This window comes from Rhinopithecus bieti, unplaced genomic scaffold, assembly GCF_001698545.2.
Source record: "Rhinopithecus bieti isolate Rb0 unplaced genomic scaffold, ASM169854v2 scaffold_32955, whole genome shotgun sequence".
Classification (NCBI taxonomy): Eukaryota; Metazoa; Chordata; class Mammalia; order Primates; family Cercopithecidae; genus Rhinopithecus; species Rhinopithecus bieti.
Window position 1 is genome coordinate 1,410,357 of NW_016814423.1, and position 22,150 is coordinate 1,432,506.

Below are 22,150 nucleotides of genomic sequence, written 5' to 3' on the forward strand. Positions count from 1 at the left end.
CCCCCCCACCCATCCTGTACCCATAAAAACCCTTAAACTCCACTTGCAGAAGGGCAGAGCAGCACAGCAGAGAAGGAGAGAAGCAGCACCTGAACATCAAAGAGGCAGCTGGACACTCGGAAAAGAGTTTGGGCCAGCCAGGGGAAGATTATCTTCCCACTCCATCCACTTTCCAGCTCCCCATGCCACTGACGGCCACTTCCATCGCTCAGTAAAACCTCTGCACTCACCATCCTTCAAGTCTCTGGGACCTGATTCTGAGCTGGTTGATATTTAGCTATCTATGGACAGCAACTGCTGAAAGAGTATTAATTGTAACACACCCCCAGATGCTACCATAGGGCTGGAGCCCAAAAGCACTCACCCCTGCCCCAGCACCTGCTCGCCCATGTGCTCCCCCTCCCACAATGGGTTTGAACTTGGCCAAGGAAAACGAGCCATCCCTCCCACCCGTCACAGGTCCTGCAGAGGGGTCCAGGGAACTGCCCCCTCTTAATGTCTTTAAGCCTGTATTTCAGAGTCATGGTTCTAACTGTTACTTCACAGAAGAATCTGGTTCACCAGAGCATCAAAAATAGAAGATGAGAGTGAAACCATCAAGAATAAAGAGGTCCCTGTGCAGCTGTGCCCTCCTGCCCTGCCTTCCCTAGGAAAAGGACATGACAAAGGACTTGGCCTTGAGGAATCACCAAGAAAGGCTTCATGTGTTACTTGTTGGGGTATCTTACTATGGGATCTATATATACACATATGTGTTTGTGTGTGTATGTGTGTGTATATATGTGCGTGTGTATATACATATATACACACACACGTATAATCATATGATCAATAATAAACCCCTATTTCTTTTGAAGACTATTGGTCAAAGTTAGAATTTAATTTCACCACCATTTCTTTTGAAGACTATTGGTCAAAGCTAGAATTTAATTTCACTACCATTTCTTTTGAAGACTATTGGTCAAAGCTAGAATTTAATTTCTTATAATTCAAAGAAATTATAGTTATTAATGTTTAGTCAATCCACATTGTATTAGTTTCCTATTGCCGTTGTAACAAATTATCACAATTTTAGTGGCTTAAAACAACAGAAATGTACTCTCTTAAAGTTGTAGGTTTCAGAAGTTTAAAATCAAGATGTTGAACAATATGACAACAATAAATAACCCCATTAAAAAGTGGGCAAAGGACAGGAGCAGACATTTTTCAAAAGACATACAAATGGCCAAGAAGCATATAAAAAAATGCTCAACATCACTCATCATCAGAGAAATGCAAACAAAAACCACCATGAGACACCATCTTAGGGCAGTCAGAATGGCTATTATTAAAAAGTCAAAAAACAACAGGTATTAGCAAGAATGTGGAGCAAAGGGAATGCTTGTACACTGTTGGTGTGAATGTAAATTAGTACAACATCTATGGAAAACAGTATAGAGATTTCTCAAAGAACTAAAAAATTGTACTACCATTTGACCCAGCAATCTCACTACTGGGTATCTACCTACAGGAAAAGAAATCACTATATTAAAAAGATACCTGCACTCGTATGTTTATTGCAGCACTATTAACAATAGCAAAGATGAGGAATCAACCTAAGTGTCCATTAACCTAAGTATCCAGTATCCATCACAAATGATTGTATAAAGAAACTGTGACATACATATATATAATTCTTTTTTATGACTTAGTATTCCATGGTGTGTGTGTGTGTGTGTGTGTGTGTATATATATATATGTGAAACTGCATATATATATATTTATAAGTGAAACTACATATATATGAAACTATATATATATATAAGTGTATATACACACACACACACACACACATACACCATGGAATACTACTCAGTCATAAAAAAAGAATAAAATCATATCTTCTGCAGAATAATGGATGGAACTAGAGGCCATTAATCTTAAGTGAAATAACTCAGAATCTGAAGTACCACATGTTCTCACTTATACGTGGGAGTTAAATTAATGTGTACACATGGACATAGTGTGGAATAATGGACATTGGAGACTCTAAAGGGTGGAAGGGGGGTGACAGATGATAAATACTTAATTTGTACAATGTGCACTATTCAGGTGCTGGTTACACTAAAACCCAGACTTCACCACTATGCAATATATCCATGGAACAAAGCTGCTCCTGTACCCTCTAAATCTATTTCTAAAAATGAATAAAATAAAATAAAGATGTTGGGAGGGCTCCATTCCTTCCAGAGACTCTAGACTCTAGAGGAGAATCCATGTCTTTGCCTCTCTCAGCTTCTAGGGTCTGCCTACCTTCCTTAGCTTGCAGCCCCTTCCTTGCTTCTCTCCAACCTCTTGCCTCCACAGTCACATCTTCTCTGACTCTCTGATTCCTCTTGCTTCGCTCTTATTGCACCGGGCCCACCTAGATAATCCAGGATCATCTCATATGAATATCACATGATCACAATTACAAAGTTTCTTTTGCCAGGTAATGTGCCATTCATTCCATAAGTTCCAGGGATTAGGATGTGAACATCTTTGGGGGTCCATTATTCAGCCTATCACACCCACTAAAAAACAATAATACATAATTATAAATTTTGGTATTGTAACAATGAACCAGTAAATCAATAGCACCTGAAATCTATTTTCTTATTATATTCATAATTTCAATAATATCAGTTAATATCTATGGATACCAACAACCAAAGGAACTAATAATTAAGCTCATTAAACACAGGACACTTATGGGGGTCTGATTTTGATAAATAAACAGAAAGATTACTTCTACAGCATCTTACATTTTCAAAGTGCTTTGCTATCAATATGATCATATTCACCATTTCATTTAATCTTCCATATAACTGGTCTATATAAGAGGTAAAAAGAAATGTAACTTTTATGAAATTGCAAACATGGTAAGTCACAGAGGCAGAAGATATAGTCAGGTCTTTCAGCTTTAAATCACAACCTCTTTCTCCTGTTATACCAGACAAATGGGGCCTATTTCTCAGGCTCCTTCATATGGTCCACAGAACCATGTCTAGGGCACAATCCATTTTGCCATATTTTGTTATATGGAGCTCTAAGATTTCAAAGGTCATAAAAAACTGTTTGACAGAGATAAAAGGGTTAAGATATGGAAAGAAAGTCTCAGATTACCAATAACAAAATTATTTTCCTATCATAATTTTTAAAATAATTAAGCATAATTTCATTTAGCTATATAATACATAGCTATGTCTTATTACTAAAATTGGTTTTAAAAATCTAAAAAGTACTGAGTACTCTAAGAACAGACTAAAGTCAATTAATATTACAATGCCAATATAAAGCAAGCATATTTTACAAGGTAAATAAAAGAATTCAAAACTGATAGGCAAGCCACACAAATCTGCAGCATAATTCTATTTAGTTTGCCTAGTATTTGCAAATTTGTGAGCTCCCTGTGAGTTCAATATCCAAGTGTTTGAAAAATTAGAGTTTTCTGGTTCTCCCTTATAACTTTATCTAAGAAGGTCTGTCATTTTATTCTCCATCACGACATGCTATTCCTATCTTTATAGCACCTTTCTCCACTTACAAATTAACATTTGATTATTTTCTGACTGCACCACTTTATGTCTGTTTTGTGATTTTATTCTAAAAGACAATCCAACAACAGAGTACGTTAATGTTTTCAGTGATGGGCAAAGGTGAAGGGTTAGACAAGCTATAAGGTTGTGAGCAAAGAGCGGAAGGTCACCTGTTGTGATAGTTTAAAACTCACACTCTCCATTTGAATCCATCCATTTATTCATTAGAAAATACAACGCATTCCTATTTTCTGCCAAACAATGTTGCAGCCTCCAGGAAACAGAAACAAAATACCCAGTCCTTTCACTCAGAGAGCTCACAGTCCAATGGGGCAACACAGATAAGTGAAGCTAATTTCAATGGAATAGGTTCCTGTCATCTTCTAAACCACTTGGCATGGCTTACTAGACCCTTTGTGATCTGAACTGTATCTATGCTTTCAATCCCTGGGGTGCAATAAGAACACAGTGAAGGGGAAACTAAGACTAAAGGGTCTGAGAATGCTTTGTTGGGGAAGAAGATACTCAGATAAGAAGGCAGGAAGAGGTCAGGAGCGATGCCTCATGTCTGTAATCCCAGCAATTTAGGAGGCCAACGTGGGAAGATCACGTGAGGCCAGAAGTTTGAGACCAGTCTGGGCAACCTCACAAGTCCCCATCTCTACAAAAACTTAAAAATTAGCCTGGCATGGTGGTGTATGCCTGGGAAAGCTGAAGCAGAAGGATCACCTGAGCCCAGGAGATTGAGGCTGCAGTGAGCTATAATCACGCCACTGCACTCCAGCCTAGGCAAGAGTGAGACTTGTCTCAAAAAAAAAAAAAAAAAAAGTGGGGCAGGGTTGTGGGTAGGAAGGCCAAGTAAAGTTTCCTGTGTATGTCTGTGGGGAAGAAGCCACAAGGAGGGAGAAGGAGAAGGCATGGGTACTGTAAGCCAAGGGATATACGAACACATTGAAGAGAGATCAGGCAGGGGGTGGGTATTGTGAATAGTGTGATATGACAACCATGGGCCGCAAATGGAAAATAAAATCGGAGGAGTAATTATGAGGAACCTTTTAACCACATTAAAGAGTACAGATTTGATCCTAAAAGTGACACAGCACTGCTACTAAAGGGCTTTAAGCCTGGAAGAGACACAAACCAGATACTCATTTTAGGAAGATAACTGGCAGGGCAGCAGTGTAGATGGTCCACTTGGTGGTGGAAAGCCGTGGTGGGAGACACTTATTAAACAGCAGGAAACACATGGCAGGACATGAGTTAGGCGAGCAGTGAGGCTGCTGTGCATAGGAGCACTCCATGAAGATTTCAGCAGCTGACAGAGATGAAAAGGATTCCATAGATTTTTAGGAGGTAGAATTAATGGGACTTGCTAACTCATTGTGAGGAGTGACTGTGAGGGAGGGTTTGGATGACTCCATTATTCATGTTTGGAGTTAAAATCATTTCACAAGTCCAAAATACTAAGATTTACCATTTATGGAGTAATTATAACAGGCCAGGTATATCATCTCATTTCATCCACATAATTCAAAGAGTGGCAAGCAGTCCTTTGCTGGGAGGACCCTAAGGCTTAGAAAGGTTTGCAACTTGTCCAAGGTCACTACGTGTAGGTAAGATTTGAAACTATATCTGCCTTCCTCCCTAGCCATCTGCGAGAGAATGAAGGAATGGCAAAGAATTTACTGACATTATCCTGAAAGGACAGGCAAAAAAGACTGCACGTGCTGCTCACTTCTTCTCCCCTTAAGAACAATCATCAGGGCTGCTGCACAAAGTTGCATCTCAACCTTATACCTTACTGTGCATGTTTAAATGGTAAGCAAGAAAGGAAATGCAAAAGTGCTGGTTAATAACAATAACAGTAATAATGACTTCATCCACGAACATAGGCAAGTCTATGTAAACCAGGCACCTTCTCAGAACAAAATATTTACAAGATATATATTAACACAGGGCATTGTTTTGGAACTATTACAACGCACATGGGAAATTGAGAAGTTTTTTCAGTATTAATTGTAATTACAGGGATCACAGTGACTTCAGAAATTATTTATGTAGGCTTTCACACACACTCCCACTGCAAATTAGCAGTATTAGTTAATGGACACATTAAATGTGTTACCATTCATTTAATATTTTCAGACTGTACCAGAGACTGGAACAATCCATTAGTCTCAGTCCCTTGGCACAAGCTCTTTTAGTTTATAACGGTAAATGGCTTTCTACAAGACACATATGTAATGGGAAATTTCAAAACAAAATAATTGTTTTGTATTGGTCACCACAAAACTAAAATATTTTTAAAACCTAAATTTTCCATTACACCATAATCATACTTAAGGAATGGAAAAGATATTTGAGTATGCCAAAAACTTCAAAAGATTTTGGGAGGCCGAGGCGGGCGGATCACAAGGTCAGGAGATTGAGACCATCCTGGAACATGGTGAAACCCCGTCTCTACTAAAAATACAAAAATTAGCCAGGCGTGCTGGCAGGCGCCTGTAGTCCCAGCTACTCGGGAGGCTGAGGCAGGAGAATGGTGTGAACCCAAGAGGCGAAGCTTGCAGTGAGCCGAGATCGCGCCACTGCACTCCAGCCTGGGCGGCAGGGCGAGACTCTGTCTCAAAAAAAAAAAAAAACTTCAAAAGAACTATGAAAAATGATACCAAAAAAGTACTTTAAGCCATTTTAATAGTGTTTAACGCTGTTCTCTGAATTGCCTGCAAGACATCACCAGGGTGTCTCAGATCACTTCGAAGTCACCATGTCCGGACCTGAAGTCTTCACAACCCCCACCACCAACCTGCTTTTATTCCCATTTCCCACCCTTAATTAAAGGCATCATTTACATACCAATCCTCCCCAAATCAGTAACTCCACATTCACTTCCTCCTCTCCTTCTCCCCTCCCTTTGGCCACACAGCTCTCCAGTCCTTCCGCACAAAGTCTCTCATCCAGCCCTTCCTTCCTTCCCAGTGCAGACAAGCTCATCTATGTCCTTATCCTGGTTTCCCTGCATATCCTGACAGTGTCCAAGGTGGTCTTCCTGCTGAATCCATCACTCTCTAAAATGCATTCCAGAAGGTGGGTCCCATGTAGCATTTTTTAAAGTTCTGAATAGGCAATGAACATTTATGATACAAAATTCAAAATGTATTTAGAACGAAAAGCACATATCCCTCCTAAGCCTGCCCCCAGCTACTGACTACCTTTACTGAAGGTAAATATTTATCTTCTTGTGCTTCTCTCCAGGGATATTCTATCCATATACAACAACTATATGCTCTTTTGAGGTTTAAATGCATGCATGTGTGCACACACACAAACACACACACAGTAACATCTTACAATTCACACAGTTTCCCATCTGGCTTTTCCCACTGAATAAAACTTGAAGTTTGGTATGTATTGTTATAGACAGAACTCATTCATCTTGTTAATGGCTGCATAACATTCCACTGCATGATATATTTCACAATTTACTCCAACCAGCCTCTAACTTGCACATTTGGGTTGTTTCCAATCTTTTGCTATTACAATGTGCAATCATATCCTTGTAAACACGTCTTTGTACACATAAATGGCACACTTCACTACCCCTGCTGATTCCAGATAATGATAGCAGTGAAGGCACTGATGAATCTAAAGACTTGAAAACCTTTCTTTACACTCTGTCCTGTAAAGTGTGTATCTTGATATTGTGTTAAATGTCAGGCTAAAGCCTTTTAGAAGCTTATCTAGAGTCATTTTGAGGATAGGCACCTCTGTCCTGGCTGGTAGACATAATTCTACATTTTCCTAAAAAGGCACATGTAACCTAAAATATATTCATACGAATACTTTACCTGTACAAAAAAAAAAAAAAAAAAAACCTCCCCCAAATCTGAACTCTTACAAAGGCTCCAAAGGGAGAAGGATGAACTGCTTTGTACTGACAGCTTTTCTCACATTACGGTTCTGACAAACGGGGCAGCTCTAATAATATTGTTGAGTAACCAGGAAAAATGATTGTTAGCACCCTTTATGGATGGAATTCTGAAAAATACAATGATCACAATTTGTGCAGAAACCAGACCACAAAGGCCAAATAGCCCACTGCTTTTACAAACATGAGATCTATAACACAGAATGCTGTGACTCTTGCCACTTGAAATATTAGGCCTATGTGGCTGCTGGTTACTCCCCTAGTAGCTAACTGCTGTCAGACATTTCATACTAAATATTATTGTGCTAGATTACTACAAAGCATTAATGAAGTATGTCAAAGCATCCCCTACCAACAAGAAACCCTACCAACTGATTCCAACAGACTACATCTCTGGGCATTGCCTGGTGTTTGGATCAATGGAAGACATTGCTGAGTCTTGCTGGAAGGGGCCTTACCAACTCTTGATGTCAAGGGCCAGGGTAGCCACACCTTCTAAGACATCAGCTCTCTTTAACAGTTTCTTACTACTAATCTGTTTATCTCCAAGATATAAAGACTAACTTCTGCCTTGAGTTCCATGTCAGTGGGAGCAGCCTACCAGAAGGTTCCAAGAGTATGCTGACAGCTGGCCAACCCTCCACTCCAAGCCTGATCAGCTAATACGACCTGAGTTCCAGGACTGTCCCAAAGTCCTAAGATGTGCTACCAGCAAGTCTCAACCTGTGGCAACCAACAAAATAAACAACTAAAAAATAAAATCTCCAACTAGATAGCACTCAACCTACCTGTTCTCAACAGGATGATCTTGCTTCTGACTTCCCTTGTCTTGTTGCTGACTAGACTGTCATTTGTCTCTCATAAGTACAAACCTACCTTTGCCTTCATAAATTGAGATTTGGGCTCAGCAAAGCTTAAACTGAATCCAGAGACCACAAAAATGTGTAAGGCCGAAACCAGTAAATAGAAAATCTCTTTTAGCCAGAAACTAATTTCATGATTTTCTTGTTGGAGATTAAATCCTTATGTAAGACTAAAATGCAAAGGGGAATCAAAATTGCTAATCCTCTCTCATCCTCTAAAGACATATCAGCCTCTAGTGACCACCAGAATCAATGCCATGACACAAGCACTCTAATCACTGCTAGCTGGTATACTGTTCTAGGTGAGCTTTCTTCTCACTTGAAGGTAATAAGGATTCACTAGGAATGGCCAGACTAGACTAAATCCTATTTAAAAGTGTGGGCTTTCACTTGGTTACTGTGATTTTACTCTAATTATAGGTGCTTCAAATTTCTCATATGCTCTCATTCTCATGGAAAGAGCATAGGCTTCAAATATTAATTATGCTACTTAACTATATAAATTTACAGAAGTTAAGTTATCTGAGACTCACCCTTCACCTCCTCCATTGGTTGAATGGGAGGAAGAATACCCCATGGACTTACTGAGATAATGAAGTGAGATATTAATATCATATGAAAATTACCTATGTGCCCATTACTTCTTATGGATTATAGGACACACCAAAAATATTTCAGAAACAAATGAATAATCATTTTTTATCTATATTAAAAGCACCTTATATTATTAAAGTCTTATAGAAATAATAGGCTTTCCTTAATGTTATTTTAATATTTAATTATTTTAATTTTTTTTTAAATAAAAGGTTGATGCTTTAAACTGTCTAATGGAGTCAAAATCTGTGAGGCGTAACAATGTGTTCATATTTTTAAAGCATTTCATATAGGATGTAAAGCTCAATTCTGGAGTTGTTAATAAGACCAGGTGTGATGGACATGGAACCCCACCCCCCTTTTATTTTTTTTTGAGACAGTCTCGCTTTGTCACCCAAGCTGGAGTGCAGTGGCACGATCTCAGCTTAATGCAATATCTGCCTCCAGAGTTCAAGCAATTCTCCTGTCTCCGCCTCCTGAGTAGCTGGAATTGCAGGCACGCGCCACCACGCCCGGCCCATTTTTGTATTTTTAGTAGAGACGGGGTTTCACCATGTTGTCCAGGCTGGTCTCTAACTCTAGACCTCAGGTGATCCACCCGCCTCAGTCTCCCAATGTGCTAGGATTACAGGCATGAGCCACCGTGTCGGTCCCATTGAACCCCTTTCTAGGTGCACATCACTGGGGACCTCTTCAGGGTGATTCAGGACTCCACTAGGCTTGGGTTGTTCACAAGGCATAGGGTTGCAAACATCTCTGGGATTTTCTGGAGAGTGTGAGTACCATGCCTCCCTACTATACCTTATTTCTTAACAGGTATAGTTACGAAACTATAGTTAACACCAAAGATTCTGGCTTTCAAGGAGGTTATGGAACATAAAAAGTTTAGCAAACAGAACTCCATCACGCTAGCCAGGACAGAACTGTCAAGATATTAAAACTCTTCAGAGCTCTGCTGTTTCAATGAGATGGTTATTATGTATCAGACTCTCTTTTGCTAATATCCAGATATTAATAGTGGGAATTAAAAAAATCTTTTTTATTACCAGTAGCTTATTTTCCCATGTTAGGCCCCTATTCCAGGTACTTACATGAGATAAGCCACTGTCTTTTACAGAGTTTGAGGCTTTAGTCTGCACCACCAATAGGTACCGGAAGTGAGAGTCAATCTAAATGAGTACAGGACTAAAGAGCCTTCAACGAAACACTTCAGCCACATCAAGACCACGATGAAGTCTAGGTAAATTCCATAGCCCTTCTTCAAAAAGTACATGAGTATATCAGTCAGGTGGGCAAAAGAAGAATAAACCTTTCACAGCAGTCTGCATAGCTTAGAAGCCTCTGTATAACCGGGCAGTTGGTGGAACTTGGGCTGCTGGTCCAAAACTTGACCCACCCTTGCCTGTTTTCATGCAGTAACTCTCAGAAGAGAGAGGTTTTAGAAGTTTACCTCCACACAGCTACAAGCTATGTCTTCAGGATCATGGTGACAATGACAGTGTCAGCTCAGGACCCTCTATTTGGAGTCTGTAAAAGGCCTTGCATAGGAACACATGAGTGAACTGCGGATTTATAACCAGCCCCAAGACCAGGAGGCAGTACAGCACATGGCCATGCACTGGGAGCTACAACATGGCACACACACTGGGAAGGTCAGTCCTCCATGATACAAGGTTATAACTGGCCAAGCTTTTCATGTGACAGCAGTCTGCCACTGGCAATCCACAAGGTGCCAAAGGCTAAAGGCCACCTAGGAAGCCAGCTTCATGAAACACAGATATGCAGACTCAGGGATAAAAAGTTCAACATGGTGGCCAGGGTTTGGCCTCAGAAATACTGGGAGGGGGGCATGTTTGTGGAGAAGAGCAGATGAACTAGTCTCACAGAAGTTTGTTTATGGAATCCTGAATGGTCTGCGCCTCAAGTTCTAAGGAGGTTGTAATTTCCCCCACCCCCCTCTTTCCTATAACTTGGGCCCCTGTGATGGCACAGTTTCCAGTCTCAGTAGGGAGGCGAGTTCCTTGTTTTTGGTATCCAAATAATCCTATTCACAAGGTCACATACTTTAAAGACAGGGACCTATCCCTGAAGACAAGCAACACAGCCTTTAAATTTGTTTAAATTTGAGTAAAAACTTTTTAAAAATTTGGTACTCAGTGGCCAATTTTTTTTTATTTAGCACTGTATACCCAGAATCTAGCACAAATGTCTCATATATATAAGGAACTCTCGATAAATATTTGTTAAATAAATGAATGAATGAATTCTAAGGGCAGTCCTAGAAGCGGACAGATAGACGGGGAGGGGGCTGCTGTGCAACAGACTAGGACAGAAAAAGTACTGGAGGCAGCAAGTTGAAGGTTACTGATCAGGAGCTCTATATTTTCCCTGAGCCGTGGGATCTTCAGTAAGGGGAAAATGGCAACACCAGGCATGGCAAATGATCATGACACCCTGACTGAATGTCTGACACAGCTCTTTGGATGACAAGTGCCCTCTCCCAACCTACTGATAGTGTCTATTAACCACTTCAGACCCTTTGATGAAACTGATCTATGTCCTGGGACTCCCATGGTCTGATTTTGCAAGCAAGCCCTAGGTTCCCAGAGCTCCCGAGTTGGCAGAAGAACCAAGGACATGCTCACTGGGTCTTGCCTTCCTTTAGAAAGCCCATTTGAAAGATTTCTGGAAGGCTACCAGTGAAGGTGGAGATACAGGTTCTGTTCTTCTGCCACACCTTATCTTCACCCCAAAATTTTCGTTTAGCTACAAAAGGACCAATGGTTTCTTACACTTTGGTGTGAGGAAGCCCATAATAACCTTAAGAGCTATTTCTCTGGGTTAGTCTTGGAAAAGATGCCATTACCACTACATGGAAAGATAAATACGAAACACCCACAGAAACAAAGATATTTCCTTTCTAAAAGCCCCTAATTTCTAAGATATCGAAAAAGGAATAAGAATTTTAAAGTTAAGATAAATTATCAGCTTTCAGAGTATAAAGCCATCTAAATTGTACATAAATCAGTTTTAAAAGGCAAAAAACACAACCACTTAAATTGCATTAATATGGCATCATTTTACAGTGCTATAAAATACTTTAACCAATATAAATGTTAAAATATGAGGTTTGCTGCTATCAGTCATCTAATAATTATGTAAGCCAAGGTGGGACCACTTCAATGATTAATGAAAGGCAAGAATCATGTTTGTAAACATGGTATAAAAGAGTCTTAAGTCATTACATAAATATTTCAATGAGGATGCAAGAATTTATGGGTATAATATATATAAACCAATAGCACAGGGAGGGATTAGAAAACTGTTCTCTAAGCCAAAACATGACCTAATACTTTTTGTCCAAAAAAATCCACTACAGTTTACAAATGTCATTCATTCATTCAACAAGGATATATCCCTTCACTTATTCAACAAATACTTATTAGCTTTCCCTCTGTGCCAGGCACTGTGCTAGCGTTGAGGATTCAGTCGTAAAGAAGACACAGTCTTTGCATCTGCAAGGAAATGTGTTTCCACCATCTCTCCTCACCCCCTCTCACATGCACATACCATGCAAAGATCTCCCCAACTGCATTATAGAAAGATGGTCATTTAGCTCTTGCTGTATGGTATAATGAGCCTCCATGTGTAGTGTCTAGCACAGTGCCCAGCAGTCTCTAAATTCACTCTTCTTTGACTATTCCCAACAAACATCAAGACCTGAGAGCCCTGAATTCCATATTAGCTGTGCCCTGCTATTAGTCATCTAACCTTGAGAAATTCATTTCAGCACTTGAAGCTGAATCTGCTCTGAGAACTCTCTTCTTGAAGGCCCCTTTCAACTCACAGGGAATGAGATGACTAAAGATTTCTAATAATGGGAAGAGCTATTACCTCACAAAGGGCTTGTTCTATCAGATGACTCAAGTTAGAAAGTTCTCTGCTATACTGAGCTCGAATTATTCCTCCACAAATTTATTCACGGGTCTTGCACACTGCAGTAACACAAAACCTATCTACAGCCTCTACTACATGGTAATGCCTCATTAAAAAGACATCTGCCACATTTTTTCCAAATTTTTAAAATAAAAGAGTGCCCTTAAATGCCAATCAATCCCAGGATTCCCGGATCTTTTTTATAATATTGGTTACCATCCTTTCTCTTTAAAGTACCGTGCCAAAATACAATGAAATATTCTAAATTTGTAGTCTGACCAGAAAGTGCTTGCTATACATCTGGTGATGCAGCATAAAACTCTGCTTGACTTGTAGATAAAACAACTGAACACGTAATAACCAGTTAGAGGAATACTATCTGAACCACATTTATTTAAAACGCCATAATAAAGACGCAGCATAGCAAAGTCATGAAGATACAAACTGAGGCCAGATGATGTGGACAGGTTCAGATTCTAGTCATTACATTATTAGATGTTAGCCTCTCTGTTTCAGATTCCTCATCTATCAAATGGGAATCATAATGATTCTTACACTGTAGGATTCATATAAAGAATTGAATGAGTTATCAGACATAAAGCATTCAGAACAGAAATACAATAGTTACAACAAATATCAAATAAGGTAGGCAGCTTGTCAGTGATTATTCAGGTGATAATCTAAATACCTTTTGTGTGTGTGCATTCACAAGTGATATGAAAAGAAAATAGCTTTTAGTTATTTCCTTTGTAAGTAAATATTGATAGATTAATGGAGAAAAACAAACTGACAGCTTTTTAAGTTCAAAGGATGTGATGTCCCTCTAAGAGAGAGATGAAGTAAACTATATTAACTGAGAGGAAGCTAAAGGAAAAGCGGAATAAATAGAAAGGAAACATTAAAGGAATTCTTAAGAACATTTTGTTCTGTACCACTAAAACCCAGCCTGCTCATTTCAATGATATTATGAATGCATAATTTCTGCTATTTGATGTGCCATAAGAGTATGTTCTCATGTTTATTGGTGTCTTTTATGTAGACTTTTAAACCCTCGTAGAAAGAATCATAATCTGAAGCTAATAAATTTTAGTCACATCTGCTGTGGCAAGTGACCCCTGAACTAAAATCCCTCTTTGTTCTAGTGATCATTTAGTTCTAAATATAAGTGTTACCAGAGGGTGCCTGTGTTTCATCAACTGAGTAAACCCGTGTGGATGTGCAGTACCCGTGAAGTTTCACACACAGCTATAGACCGCCCCCTGAAAACATTACACGTGGTTAAATAAATGACATAAATTACCTTTGTGTTTCTTTCTACTTCAAACAAACCAACAAAAAACACATGCTACTTTCCCTAGCAAACTTCCATAAGAAGTTTTAATAATGCCAGTACAATAATTTCATTAAAATTGTGACTCATCAAAGATTTAGCTTAACCTTCATTTAAATTTAAAGAAAACAGTCATTTGAACAGCATTCTTTGAAGGCTTAACATGTACCATGTGATTGTGATGACTTTCGTATCATTAAATAGCTCTTCTTTTGCAAATAACATTTACCTAACAAGGTGAGATTATAATTACATTTATTATTCCCAGTCATAGTTATTAATATGAGATAAAAGTGGAAATAAATCTTTGCTATACCTCTGAAAGATAAGCAGCATGGAATGTTTTCTCAAGATAAAGTTCATCCACATTCTTCCAAATTCCCAAACTTTTAGGAATTGGCAACACACTGCCACTTGGAAATAGGGAGATGACAAACTCGGGAAAATAACTGCCACTTTTATTAAACTGCAGGTATTGTGGTGTACTAGCACATTTAATTTAATCCTTATAATCCTATGAGGCAGGTACTCTTGTTATTCTCAATGACTGGTGAGGAAACTTGTTTAATCCTTATAATCCTATGAGGCAGGTACTCTTGTTATTCTCAATGACTGGTGAGGAAACTGGGATTTAGAAAGGTTAACCAATTTGTCCAAGGTCACATTAACTGGATGTAGCCAAGTCAGGACCCAAACCCAGGCTGTTTGACTTTCATGGTCTAAGCTCCTATCCTTTACAAATGGGGTAAAAAAAAAAAAAAAAAAAAAAATTCTGGGGATAGACATATCCTGATTAGTGAGAAAAGAGAGCGGTGTTTGAGGAAGAAAGAGAACAGCAGAGGCAGAGACTACCCAGATAGAAAGTATTTTGTCTGATTGGAAAGAGTCTTGGATTAAACATCAGGAGGTCTGGGAGCCCTTTCCCAGGGTAGCACTAGTGTGACCAAAAAGAGATCAATTCTCTCTAGCCTCATCTGGGAGGAATACATTCACATACAGCATAGGGTTATGTTAAAGATAAAAATGAAACTTCCAAAACACCATGCAGATAGTAATCAAATTTTTTTAATGAATTTTTTTAAATGAACAACAAAAAAGAACATTTTATTGATTTAACCATCATAGAAAATGCCATGGTAGAACTTAAACTACAAATAAATTATCATTTTTTCTTTTTCTTTCTCTCTCTCTTTTTTTTTTTAGAGACTGGGTCTTTCTCTGTTGCCCAGACTGGAATGCAGTGGTGCGATCTTGACTCACTGCAACCTCCACTCAAGCAATCCTCCCACCTCAGCCTCCTGAGTAGCTTTGACTACAGGCATGCACCACGACACTCAGTTAATTTTTTCATTTTTTGTAGAGATGGGGTTTCGTCATATTGCCCAGGCTGGTCTTCAACTCTTGGGCTCAAGTGATTCTCCCACCTCGGTTTCCCAAAGTATTGGGATTACAGGCATAAGCGATCATGCCGGGCTTGAACTATAAATATATTAATAAACATTAACCTAAATGATGTCAAAAATTGTCCTTTTCCATTCCCTGATCACATCACTATCGCCTAAAATCACAAAAAAAATACTTTCAGTGTTAGTAAGTTTTATTATGGCAGAAGACACTTGTGAAATCATAAACTCAAACCATGGCTAAGATTAGCTCAATTTGAGTCAATAAAAGTATATACACAAATTTGTCATATCTGTTTCTTTCTTTTTTTTGAGACAGAGTCTTGCTCTGTTGCCCAGGCTGGAGTGCAGTGGCACAATCTCGGCTCACTGCAACCTCCGCTTCCCAGGTTCAAGCAATTCTCCCACCTCAGCCTCCCAAGTAGCTGGGACTACTGGCATGCACCAATACATCCAGCTATTTTTTGCATATTTAGTAGAGATGGGGGCTTTGCCTAGCCTCAAGCGATCCACCTGCCTGGGCCTCCCAAAGTGCTGGGATTACAGGCATGAGCCACCACACCCAGCAAATTTTTGTATTTAGTAGAGACAGGGTTTCACCATGTTGGCCAGGCTGGTTTCAAACTCCTGACCTCAAGTGACCCACCAACCTCAGCCTCCCAAAGTGCAGGGATTACAGACATGAGCCACCCTGCCAACCTATATCTATTTCTTCATATTATAAGACCTGGAGCAGAAGAATCTAGCAATACTGTGTGGCCTATAAAAACTGAGATAAATGGACGTTTTTTTAAGCCACTAAGTTTGTGGTTGGTTGTTCTACAGCAGTAGAAAACTAATAGAGTACCTGAGACAATTTAGATAACAAAAAAAAGTTATTAACTCCAGAGTTGAGAGTGAGAGACTGCACAAGAAAGGAAGAGTAATCATACTGTGCGGAGGTTTTAAATCATGTCCCCGATCCTCTGACATGACTGTCTTAATGTCTGTGGCCCCCTCCAAGCCTGGCTGGCCTTAGTGACTCACTCATACCCAACTGAATGTCACAGAAATGACACTGAGGAACTTCCCAGGCTAGGTCAGTCACTGCCCTGATCTCTAGAACCCATTTTACCAGAGAGTTCAGCACTGGATTTTCAGGCAAAGCACAGGTTTTCCATTTTCCGTTTACTATTTATGTAGTTTCCATCCACTATTGTACTTTGTCAATATATCACCCTTAGAAACTTCAGCAAGAGGAGGGATGGCTGAGCTGAAATGAAGTAGAATTTGGCCATTCCTGGATCCTCCAGCCATAATACACCAAACTACACCATTAGCCTCTGACACAAACCAGCCACAATAACAGCATCAGTAGCAGTCACAATAATTGAGGAAGGTAAGATATTTAAATATTTAAAGAGAGGAAGGTTTGTCAATTACTGGTTGAAAACATGTCTCTTGCTCCATTTTATACCCTGGAAAGTTCTACCAAATTCATTTGCTCTAAAACCCTAAGCAATCTGCCTAACTTTTTAGTCCCTACATTTGTTTTTGTTTCTTTGTTCTTTTATTTTGCTTTGTTTTGTTTTAGAGACAGGGAATCACTTTGTTGTCCAGGCTGGAAAGCAGTGATGCAATCATAGCTCACTGCAACCTCGAACTCCAGAGCTCAAGCGATCCTCCCATCTCAGCCTCTGGAATAACTAGCACTACAGGCACGCACCACTACACCTAGCTAATTTCTGTATGCTTTTTTGTAGAGAAGGGGGTGTCTCACTATGTTCCCCAGGCTGGTCTCAAACTCCTGGCTTCATGAGATCCTACCACCAGCCTCCCAAAATGCTGGCATTAAAGGTTTGAGCCACGGTGCCCAACCAGTCCCTATATTTCTAGTCCAATAAACTAAAAAAATAGTATTCGGTTGAATGAATAAATTTCTTGAAAATATTTCAACAAAAAGTCTTCTCATGGCTAAAATAAACTTTCATCTTATTAGTTAAAATCAACAAATACTTATGGATAGGGCACCATGAGATAAAAGGTATGACAGAGTCCCTATCCTCAAGGAGATTATAATAAAATAAATAGTAAAAAAAAAATTTTTTTTTTTTTGAGACAGAGTCTTGCTCTATCACCTAGGCTGGAGTGCAGTGGCGCAATCTCAGCTCACTGCAACCTCCACCTCCCCGGTTCAAGTGATTCTCCTGCCTCAGTCGCCTGAGTAGCTGGGACTACAGGCATGTGCCACCACACCTGGCTAATTTTTTGTATTTTTTTTAGTAGAGACAAGGTTTCACCATGTTAGCCAGGATGGTCTCGATCTCCTGACCTCATGATCCGCCCGCCTCAGCCTCCCAAAGTGCTGGGATTACAGGCGTGAGTCATCAAGCCTGGCAAAAAAAAAAAAATTTTTTTTTAGACAGGGTCTCACTCTGTTGCCCAGGCTGGGATCATAGCTCACTACAGCCTCGAACTCCTCAAGCAATCAACCTCCTGAGTGGCTGGGATTATAAATGCATGCCACCATACCCAGCTAATTTTTGTATTTGTTGTAGAGATGAGAATCTCACTGTGTTCCCCAGGCTGGTCTCAAACTCCTGGCCTCAAGTAATCCTCCTGCCTTAGCCTCTCAAAGTGTTGGGATTACAGGAGTGAGCCACTATGCCTGGCCAAAAATAAATACTTAACTAAGTATAAGGCAGCATATGCTAAATTCTGTAAGAAATGCTATAAGAAAGATCATGTGCCCAGTTGAAGGTCCAAGAAAGACCTGTATAAGTATTTGAATAATTTCCTACTCCAAAACCCTAGACCTTGTCTTCACCTTAAATTAACGCATGCTTCAAAGCTTAAATTTTGAAACCCTCTTTCAGATTAAACTCTTAAAGGATACAAAATTCTAGCTAAATAGGAGGAATAATTTCTAGTGTTCTATAGCACCGTAAGATGACTACAGTTAACAGTAATATATTATAAGCTTCAAATAGCTAAAGGAGAATATTGAATGTGTGCAACACAAAGAAATGGTCAATGTTTGAGATGACAGATATCCTAATTACCTTGATCTGATCACTGTACATTACATGCATTGAAACATCACTATGTATCCTATAAATATATATAATCACTATGTGTCATTAAAAAATAAAGAGGATTAAAAAACAAACAAATATTGATTGGGGGGAACCCTTATTCCCCCTCCATGAGGCTCCAGCAGCGAGAGGATTATTCTTCACTGCCCAGGGAAAAGCAAGTGGCTAATCCTACTAGTAGGACTGGTGAAGTTCTTTCTACCTCACCCTACCCCAACTTCAAGTGGGAGAAAGAAGGAATAAGCAACGTTTTGGCCTTAGGTCTCCAACAATTCATCAGAAGCTCTATATTTAGTGGTTGTTGAATCCTGTTCAGCCAAAGCTGTCCCCTACTCTGTATTGTAGTCTCAAAGACTGAGAAGAGCAAAGAGATGGATGATTTATCAATCCGTCAAATATCTAGCAATCCCTTTCTATTTCTGTTCAATATGCCCTATAAACCACCAACCCTGGATCAATTCATTTGTTTGTTCTCTACTCCCACTTAAAGAAAATGTTATAAGCACAGGGAGTAACAACATTACTAAACCTGATCTCCAATCTTTGGTAGACATCACTCACTACTTAGTAATCATCTATAGGTCCCTGCTCAGTTTTGATTCTCTTTTTCTACAGAAGCAACTATTAACCATCCTCAACTTTCACTCACAGCAGATAACCTTATCCTTCAATTTCACTGAGAAAACAGTATTTGGTTTTGAAATATATAAACTTCCTGGCCACGCCTGCCTCTGTAAGGTTTCTGTCTCCCGTTCGACGCTGATCTCTTAACCTGCGCTCTGATTCCTACGCCCGTCAGCTTACTCAGCAATCATGCTTCATCAGTCATTCCCTCTCTCTCCTGAGTCTTTAACTTTTCGTTCTAACTATGCCTCCTCTCTTCATATAAATGCATTCAAAATCATTTTTAAAACACAACAAAAGAACAACAACAAAACTAAAATTCTCTTCTGGGCGAAACATTTTACTAGCTATCTTTGTTCTCCTTTTAACAGCCAAGCTTTTAGAAAACAGTTACCTACCTTATCTCTGCCTGCCTTTCACTTGCATTCACAGTGCAGCCTAATGCCTGCCCCCAGCCCCACCCCACACTGAAACTACTCACATCAATGGGACCAAATGACCTCCAAATTAACAAATTCAACCATCACTTTTCAATTCTTTGACTTGACCTCTCTACAGTATACGACACGTCAAAGCATCTATCTTGAAACTCTCTTCTGCTTGGTTTTTATAACATCACTGACTCCTGAGTCTCCTTTACTTAAGAATGCTCTGAGTCTTTATTGGTTAAACCTTGAATTTTAACATTTTCCCAGGACTCTATTCTTGGCTTTCCTCTTCTCAAACTAAACTCTCCCTGGGGATTGGGGGAGATAGGGAGGAATATTTACACTATGAATTATCCCACATGCCCATAAATCAATAAGGCAACCTCTGAATTCATCTGTGTTCCCCCACCCTTACAAGTGCTCACCTCTATGATGGCATTGCTGTACACCTGTTTAGCAGTCTGTCTCCCCTGCCCTGGCATGCCTAGGGGATGGACACTGCACACTGCTGTCAGGAGTAGTACTTTTCCCGGGAGGACTGGGGGTGTGGATGGGAGTGACAACAGAGCAAGAACAATGCACCTTTGAGGACCTAGGGAGTATGTAGTTATATAAAGTAGCCACAGAAAAATGGGCTGAACAATGCCAGGAATATCTTGAGGGAAATTATATACATACACATTCACCTCTGAATTTCTTGTGCTTAACACATGTTGGGAACTCAATCCATACTTTGTGAATGAAAGAAGTTGGAAAAAAAATGGGTTATAATAAGCTTTGAAGAATTGGTAGGATTCTCACAGCGATAGATGAGGGACGAATCACTGAAGTCAGAGGGAAGAGGAAAAGCACAGGCACAGGTAGAATTGCTGCACTGGTGGGACAGAGAAGGACAAATTAATTGTCCGGTAATACTAGAATGCTGAGGCATGATCTTACAAGATCTGAAGACTGAGTTGGGGATGCCATTCGCAGGCAATGTGGAACCAGTGACGCCTTTTTAAGCAATGTGATCTGTGATCAGAAAAGAAGAAACTGGAACAGAGCTGCCGAATGAATTACCTAAGTGAGAAGTGAAGCCCTGAACTACAGCAACTGCCTGAACGATGGCAACTGGGGTGAAATGGAGTGAAAGCAGACTACATAGAGAAAATATTGTTTTTAAGACTGAAGGTAAATACACTTTTTAAATATTCAAGAACAATGGAATTAATTGAAGTATTAATTTAAAGGAGGTGAAAAACTTAAAGCATTAAAATTAAAAGGAAAAAATTATAAAATTTTTAAAAAGTATATTTAACTCCAGCTTAAATGAGTCATAACTGGTACTGGGTGTTAGAATATACAGTGTATTTAAAGTTGATTGTGTTGGTAGGAACTCCAACATGCATAAGTTAACAACAGTTTGCAATTGAACAGGGCATTCTGTACATGCTTAAGAAAGGTCATTCTATAACTTTTGAGAAGGGAGTTAGCAGAATATAACCATACCGTGAAGCTGTTGTTAGCATTTTTCGTGCTTGCTTCAGCTACACTAGCATCTGAGAGGTCAACTTCATCAAATATCAGAGACTGTTAATGAAAAAAAACATATAAAGACATTAGAAGAAAACCTAACTCAATGCTCTTCAATACATTCTTTCAATACAGGAATTAGGAATAGAAAATGGGGGGAAAAAAAGTTAAGTTGGTGGTACTCTCTGCAATTTCTTCCTAGAAAGGAAAAATAAAAGCATAAAGTACAACTAATTCATAAAACCCCAACTGAAAAGGACTTTAAAGACCTCCTGGAAACACTACTTCAATGCAAATGTTCTGTGCTCTCTGGAAGCATAACAGCTACCACTTATGGGGAACCTGCTGAGTGTGTGGCATACACATGCACAATGCAATCTCTCTGAAGCTTGTAACAGCTCTACCAGGGAGGCAGAGGCAATATCATTGTTTCCAGGCTTGCAGGGTGAGAGCTGAGAACTAGTCCTGGCTTAGCTCATGACGAGTAACTGAACCTTGTGAACCTTATTTTCCTCATCTGTAACTATGTGTTCAAATGAGGTAATGAATTTGCTTTGCAAGTAGCAGATGACCTTTTCTGTATACTCTTAACACGCAAGGTAGCAAGTAGGAAGTCCTAGTCAATAAATGTAGGCTTCCCACTTTTAGTCACTCATTGTTCACACTCATTCAGCGTTCTTCCAGCAAGACAGGCATAATGGTGCACCACTAGAACTGCGGAAACTAGAACTTGGAAGTAGTTGACAGTTGGACTTGACACTGAAGTAGACTGTAGAACTAGCCTACTTCAGTTCAACCAATCTGACTGTAAGACTTGTTCATTGACTGGAAGGAATCTACAGTCTAGCACAGGAGATTAAATAGACACAACTAACTTTACGGTAAGATAGACAAGAGT

General features: G+C 39.5%; 1 protein-coding gene across 3 annotated transcripts in view; it reads right to left on the reverse strand.

The window, feature by feature from the left end:
• The window catches only part of DGKH (diacylglycerol kinase eta), a 195,681-nt gene that overhangs the window by 84,968 nt on the left and 88,563 nt on the right, over nt 1-22,150 (reverse strand). For 2 of the 3 annotated variants that reach the window (XM_017850195.1, XM_017850193.1), the window contains one exon: nt 21,229-21,309. In XM_017850195.1, the coding sequence (XP_017705684.1) occupies nt 21,229-21,309 (81 nt within the window). Of the gene's footprint in view, nt 1-12,713; nt 12,822-21,228; nt 21,310-22,150 lie in introns of those variants that run through there. The other variant, XM_017850194.1, reaches the window with a different exon arrangement.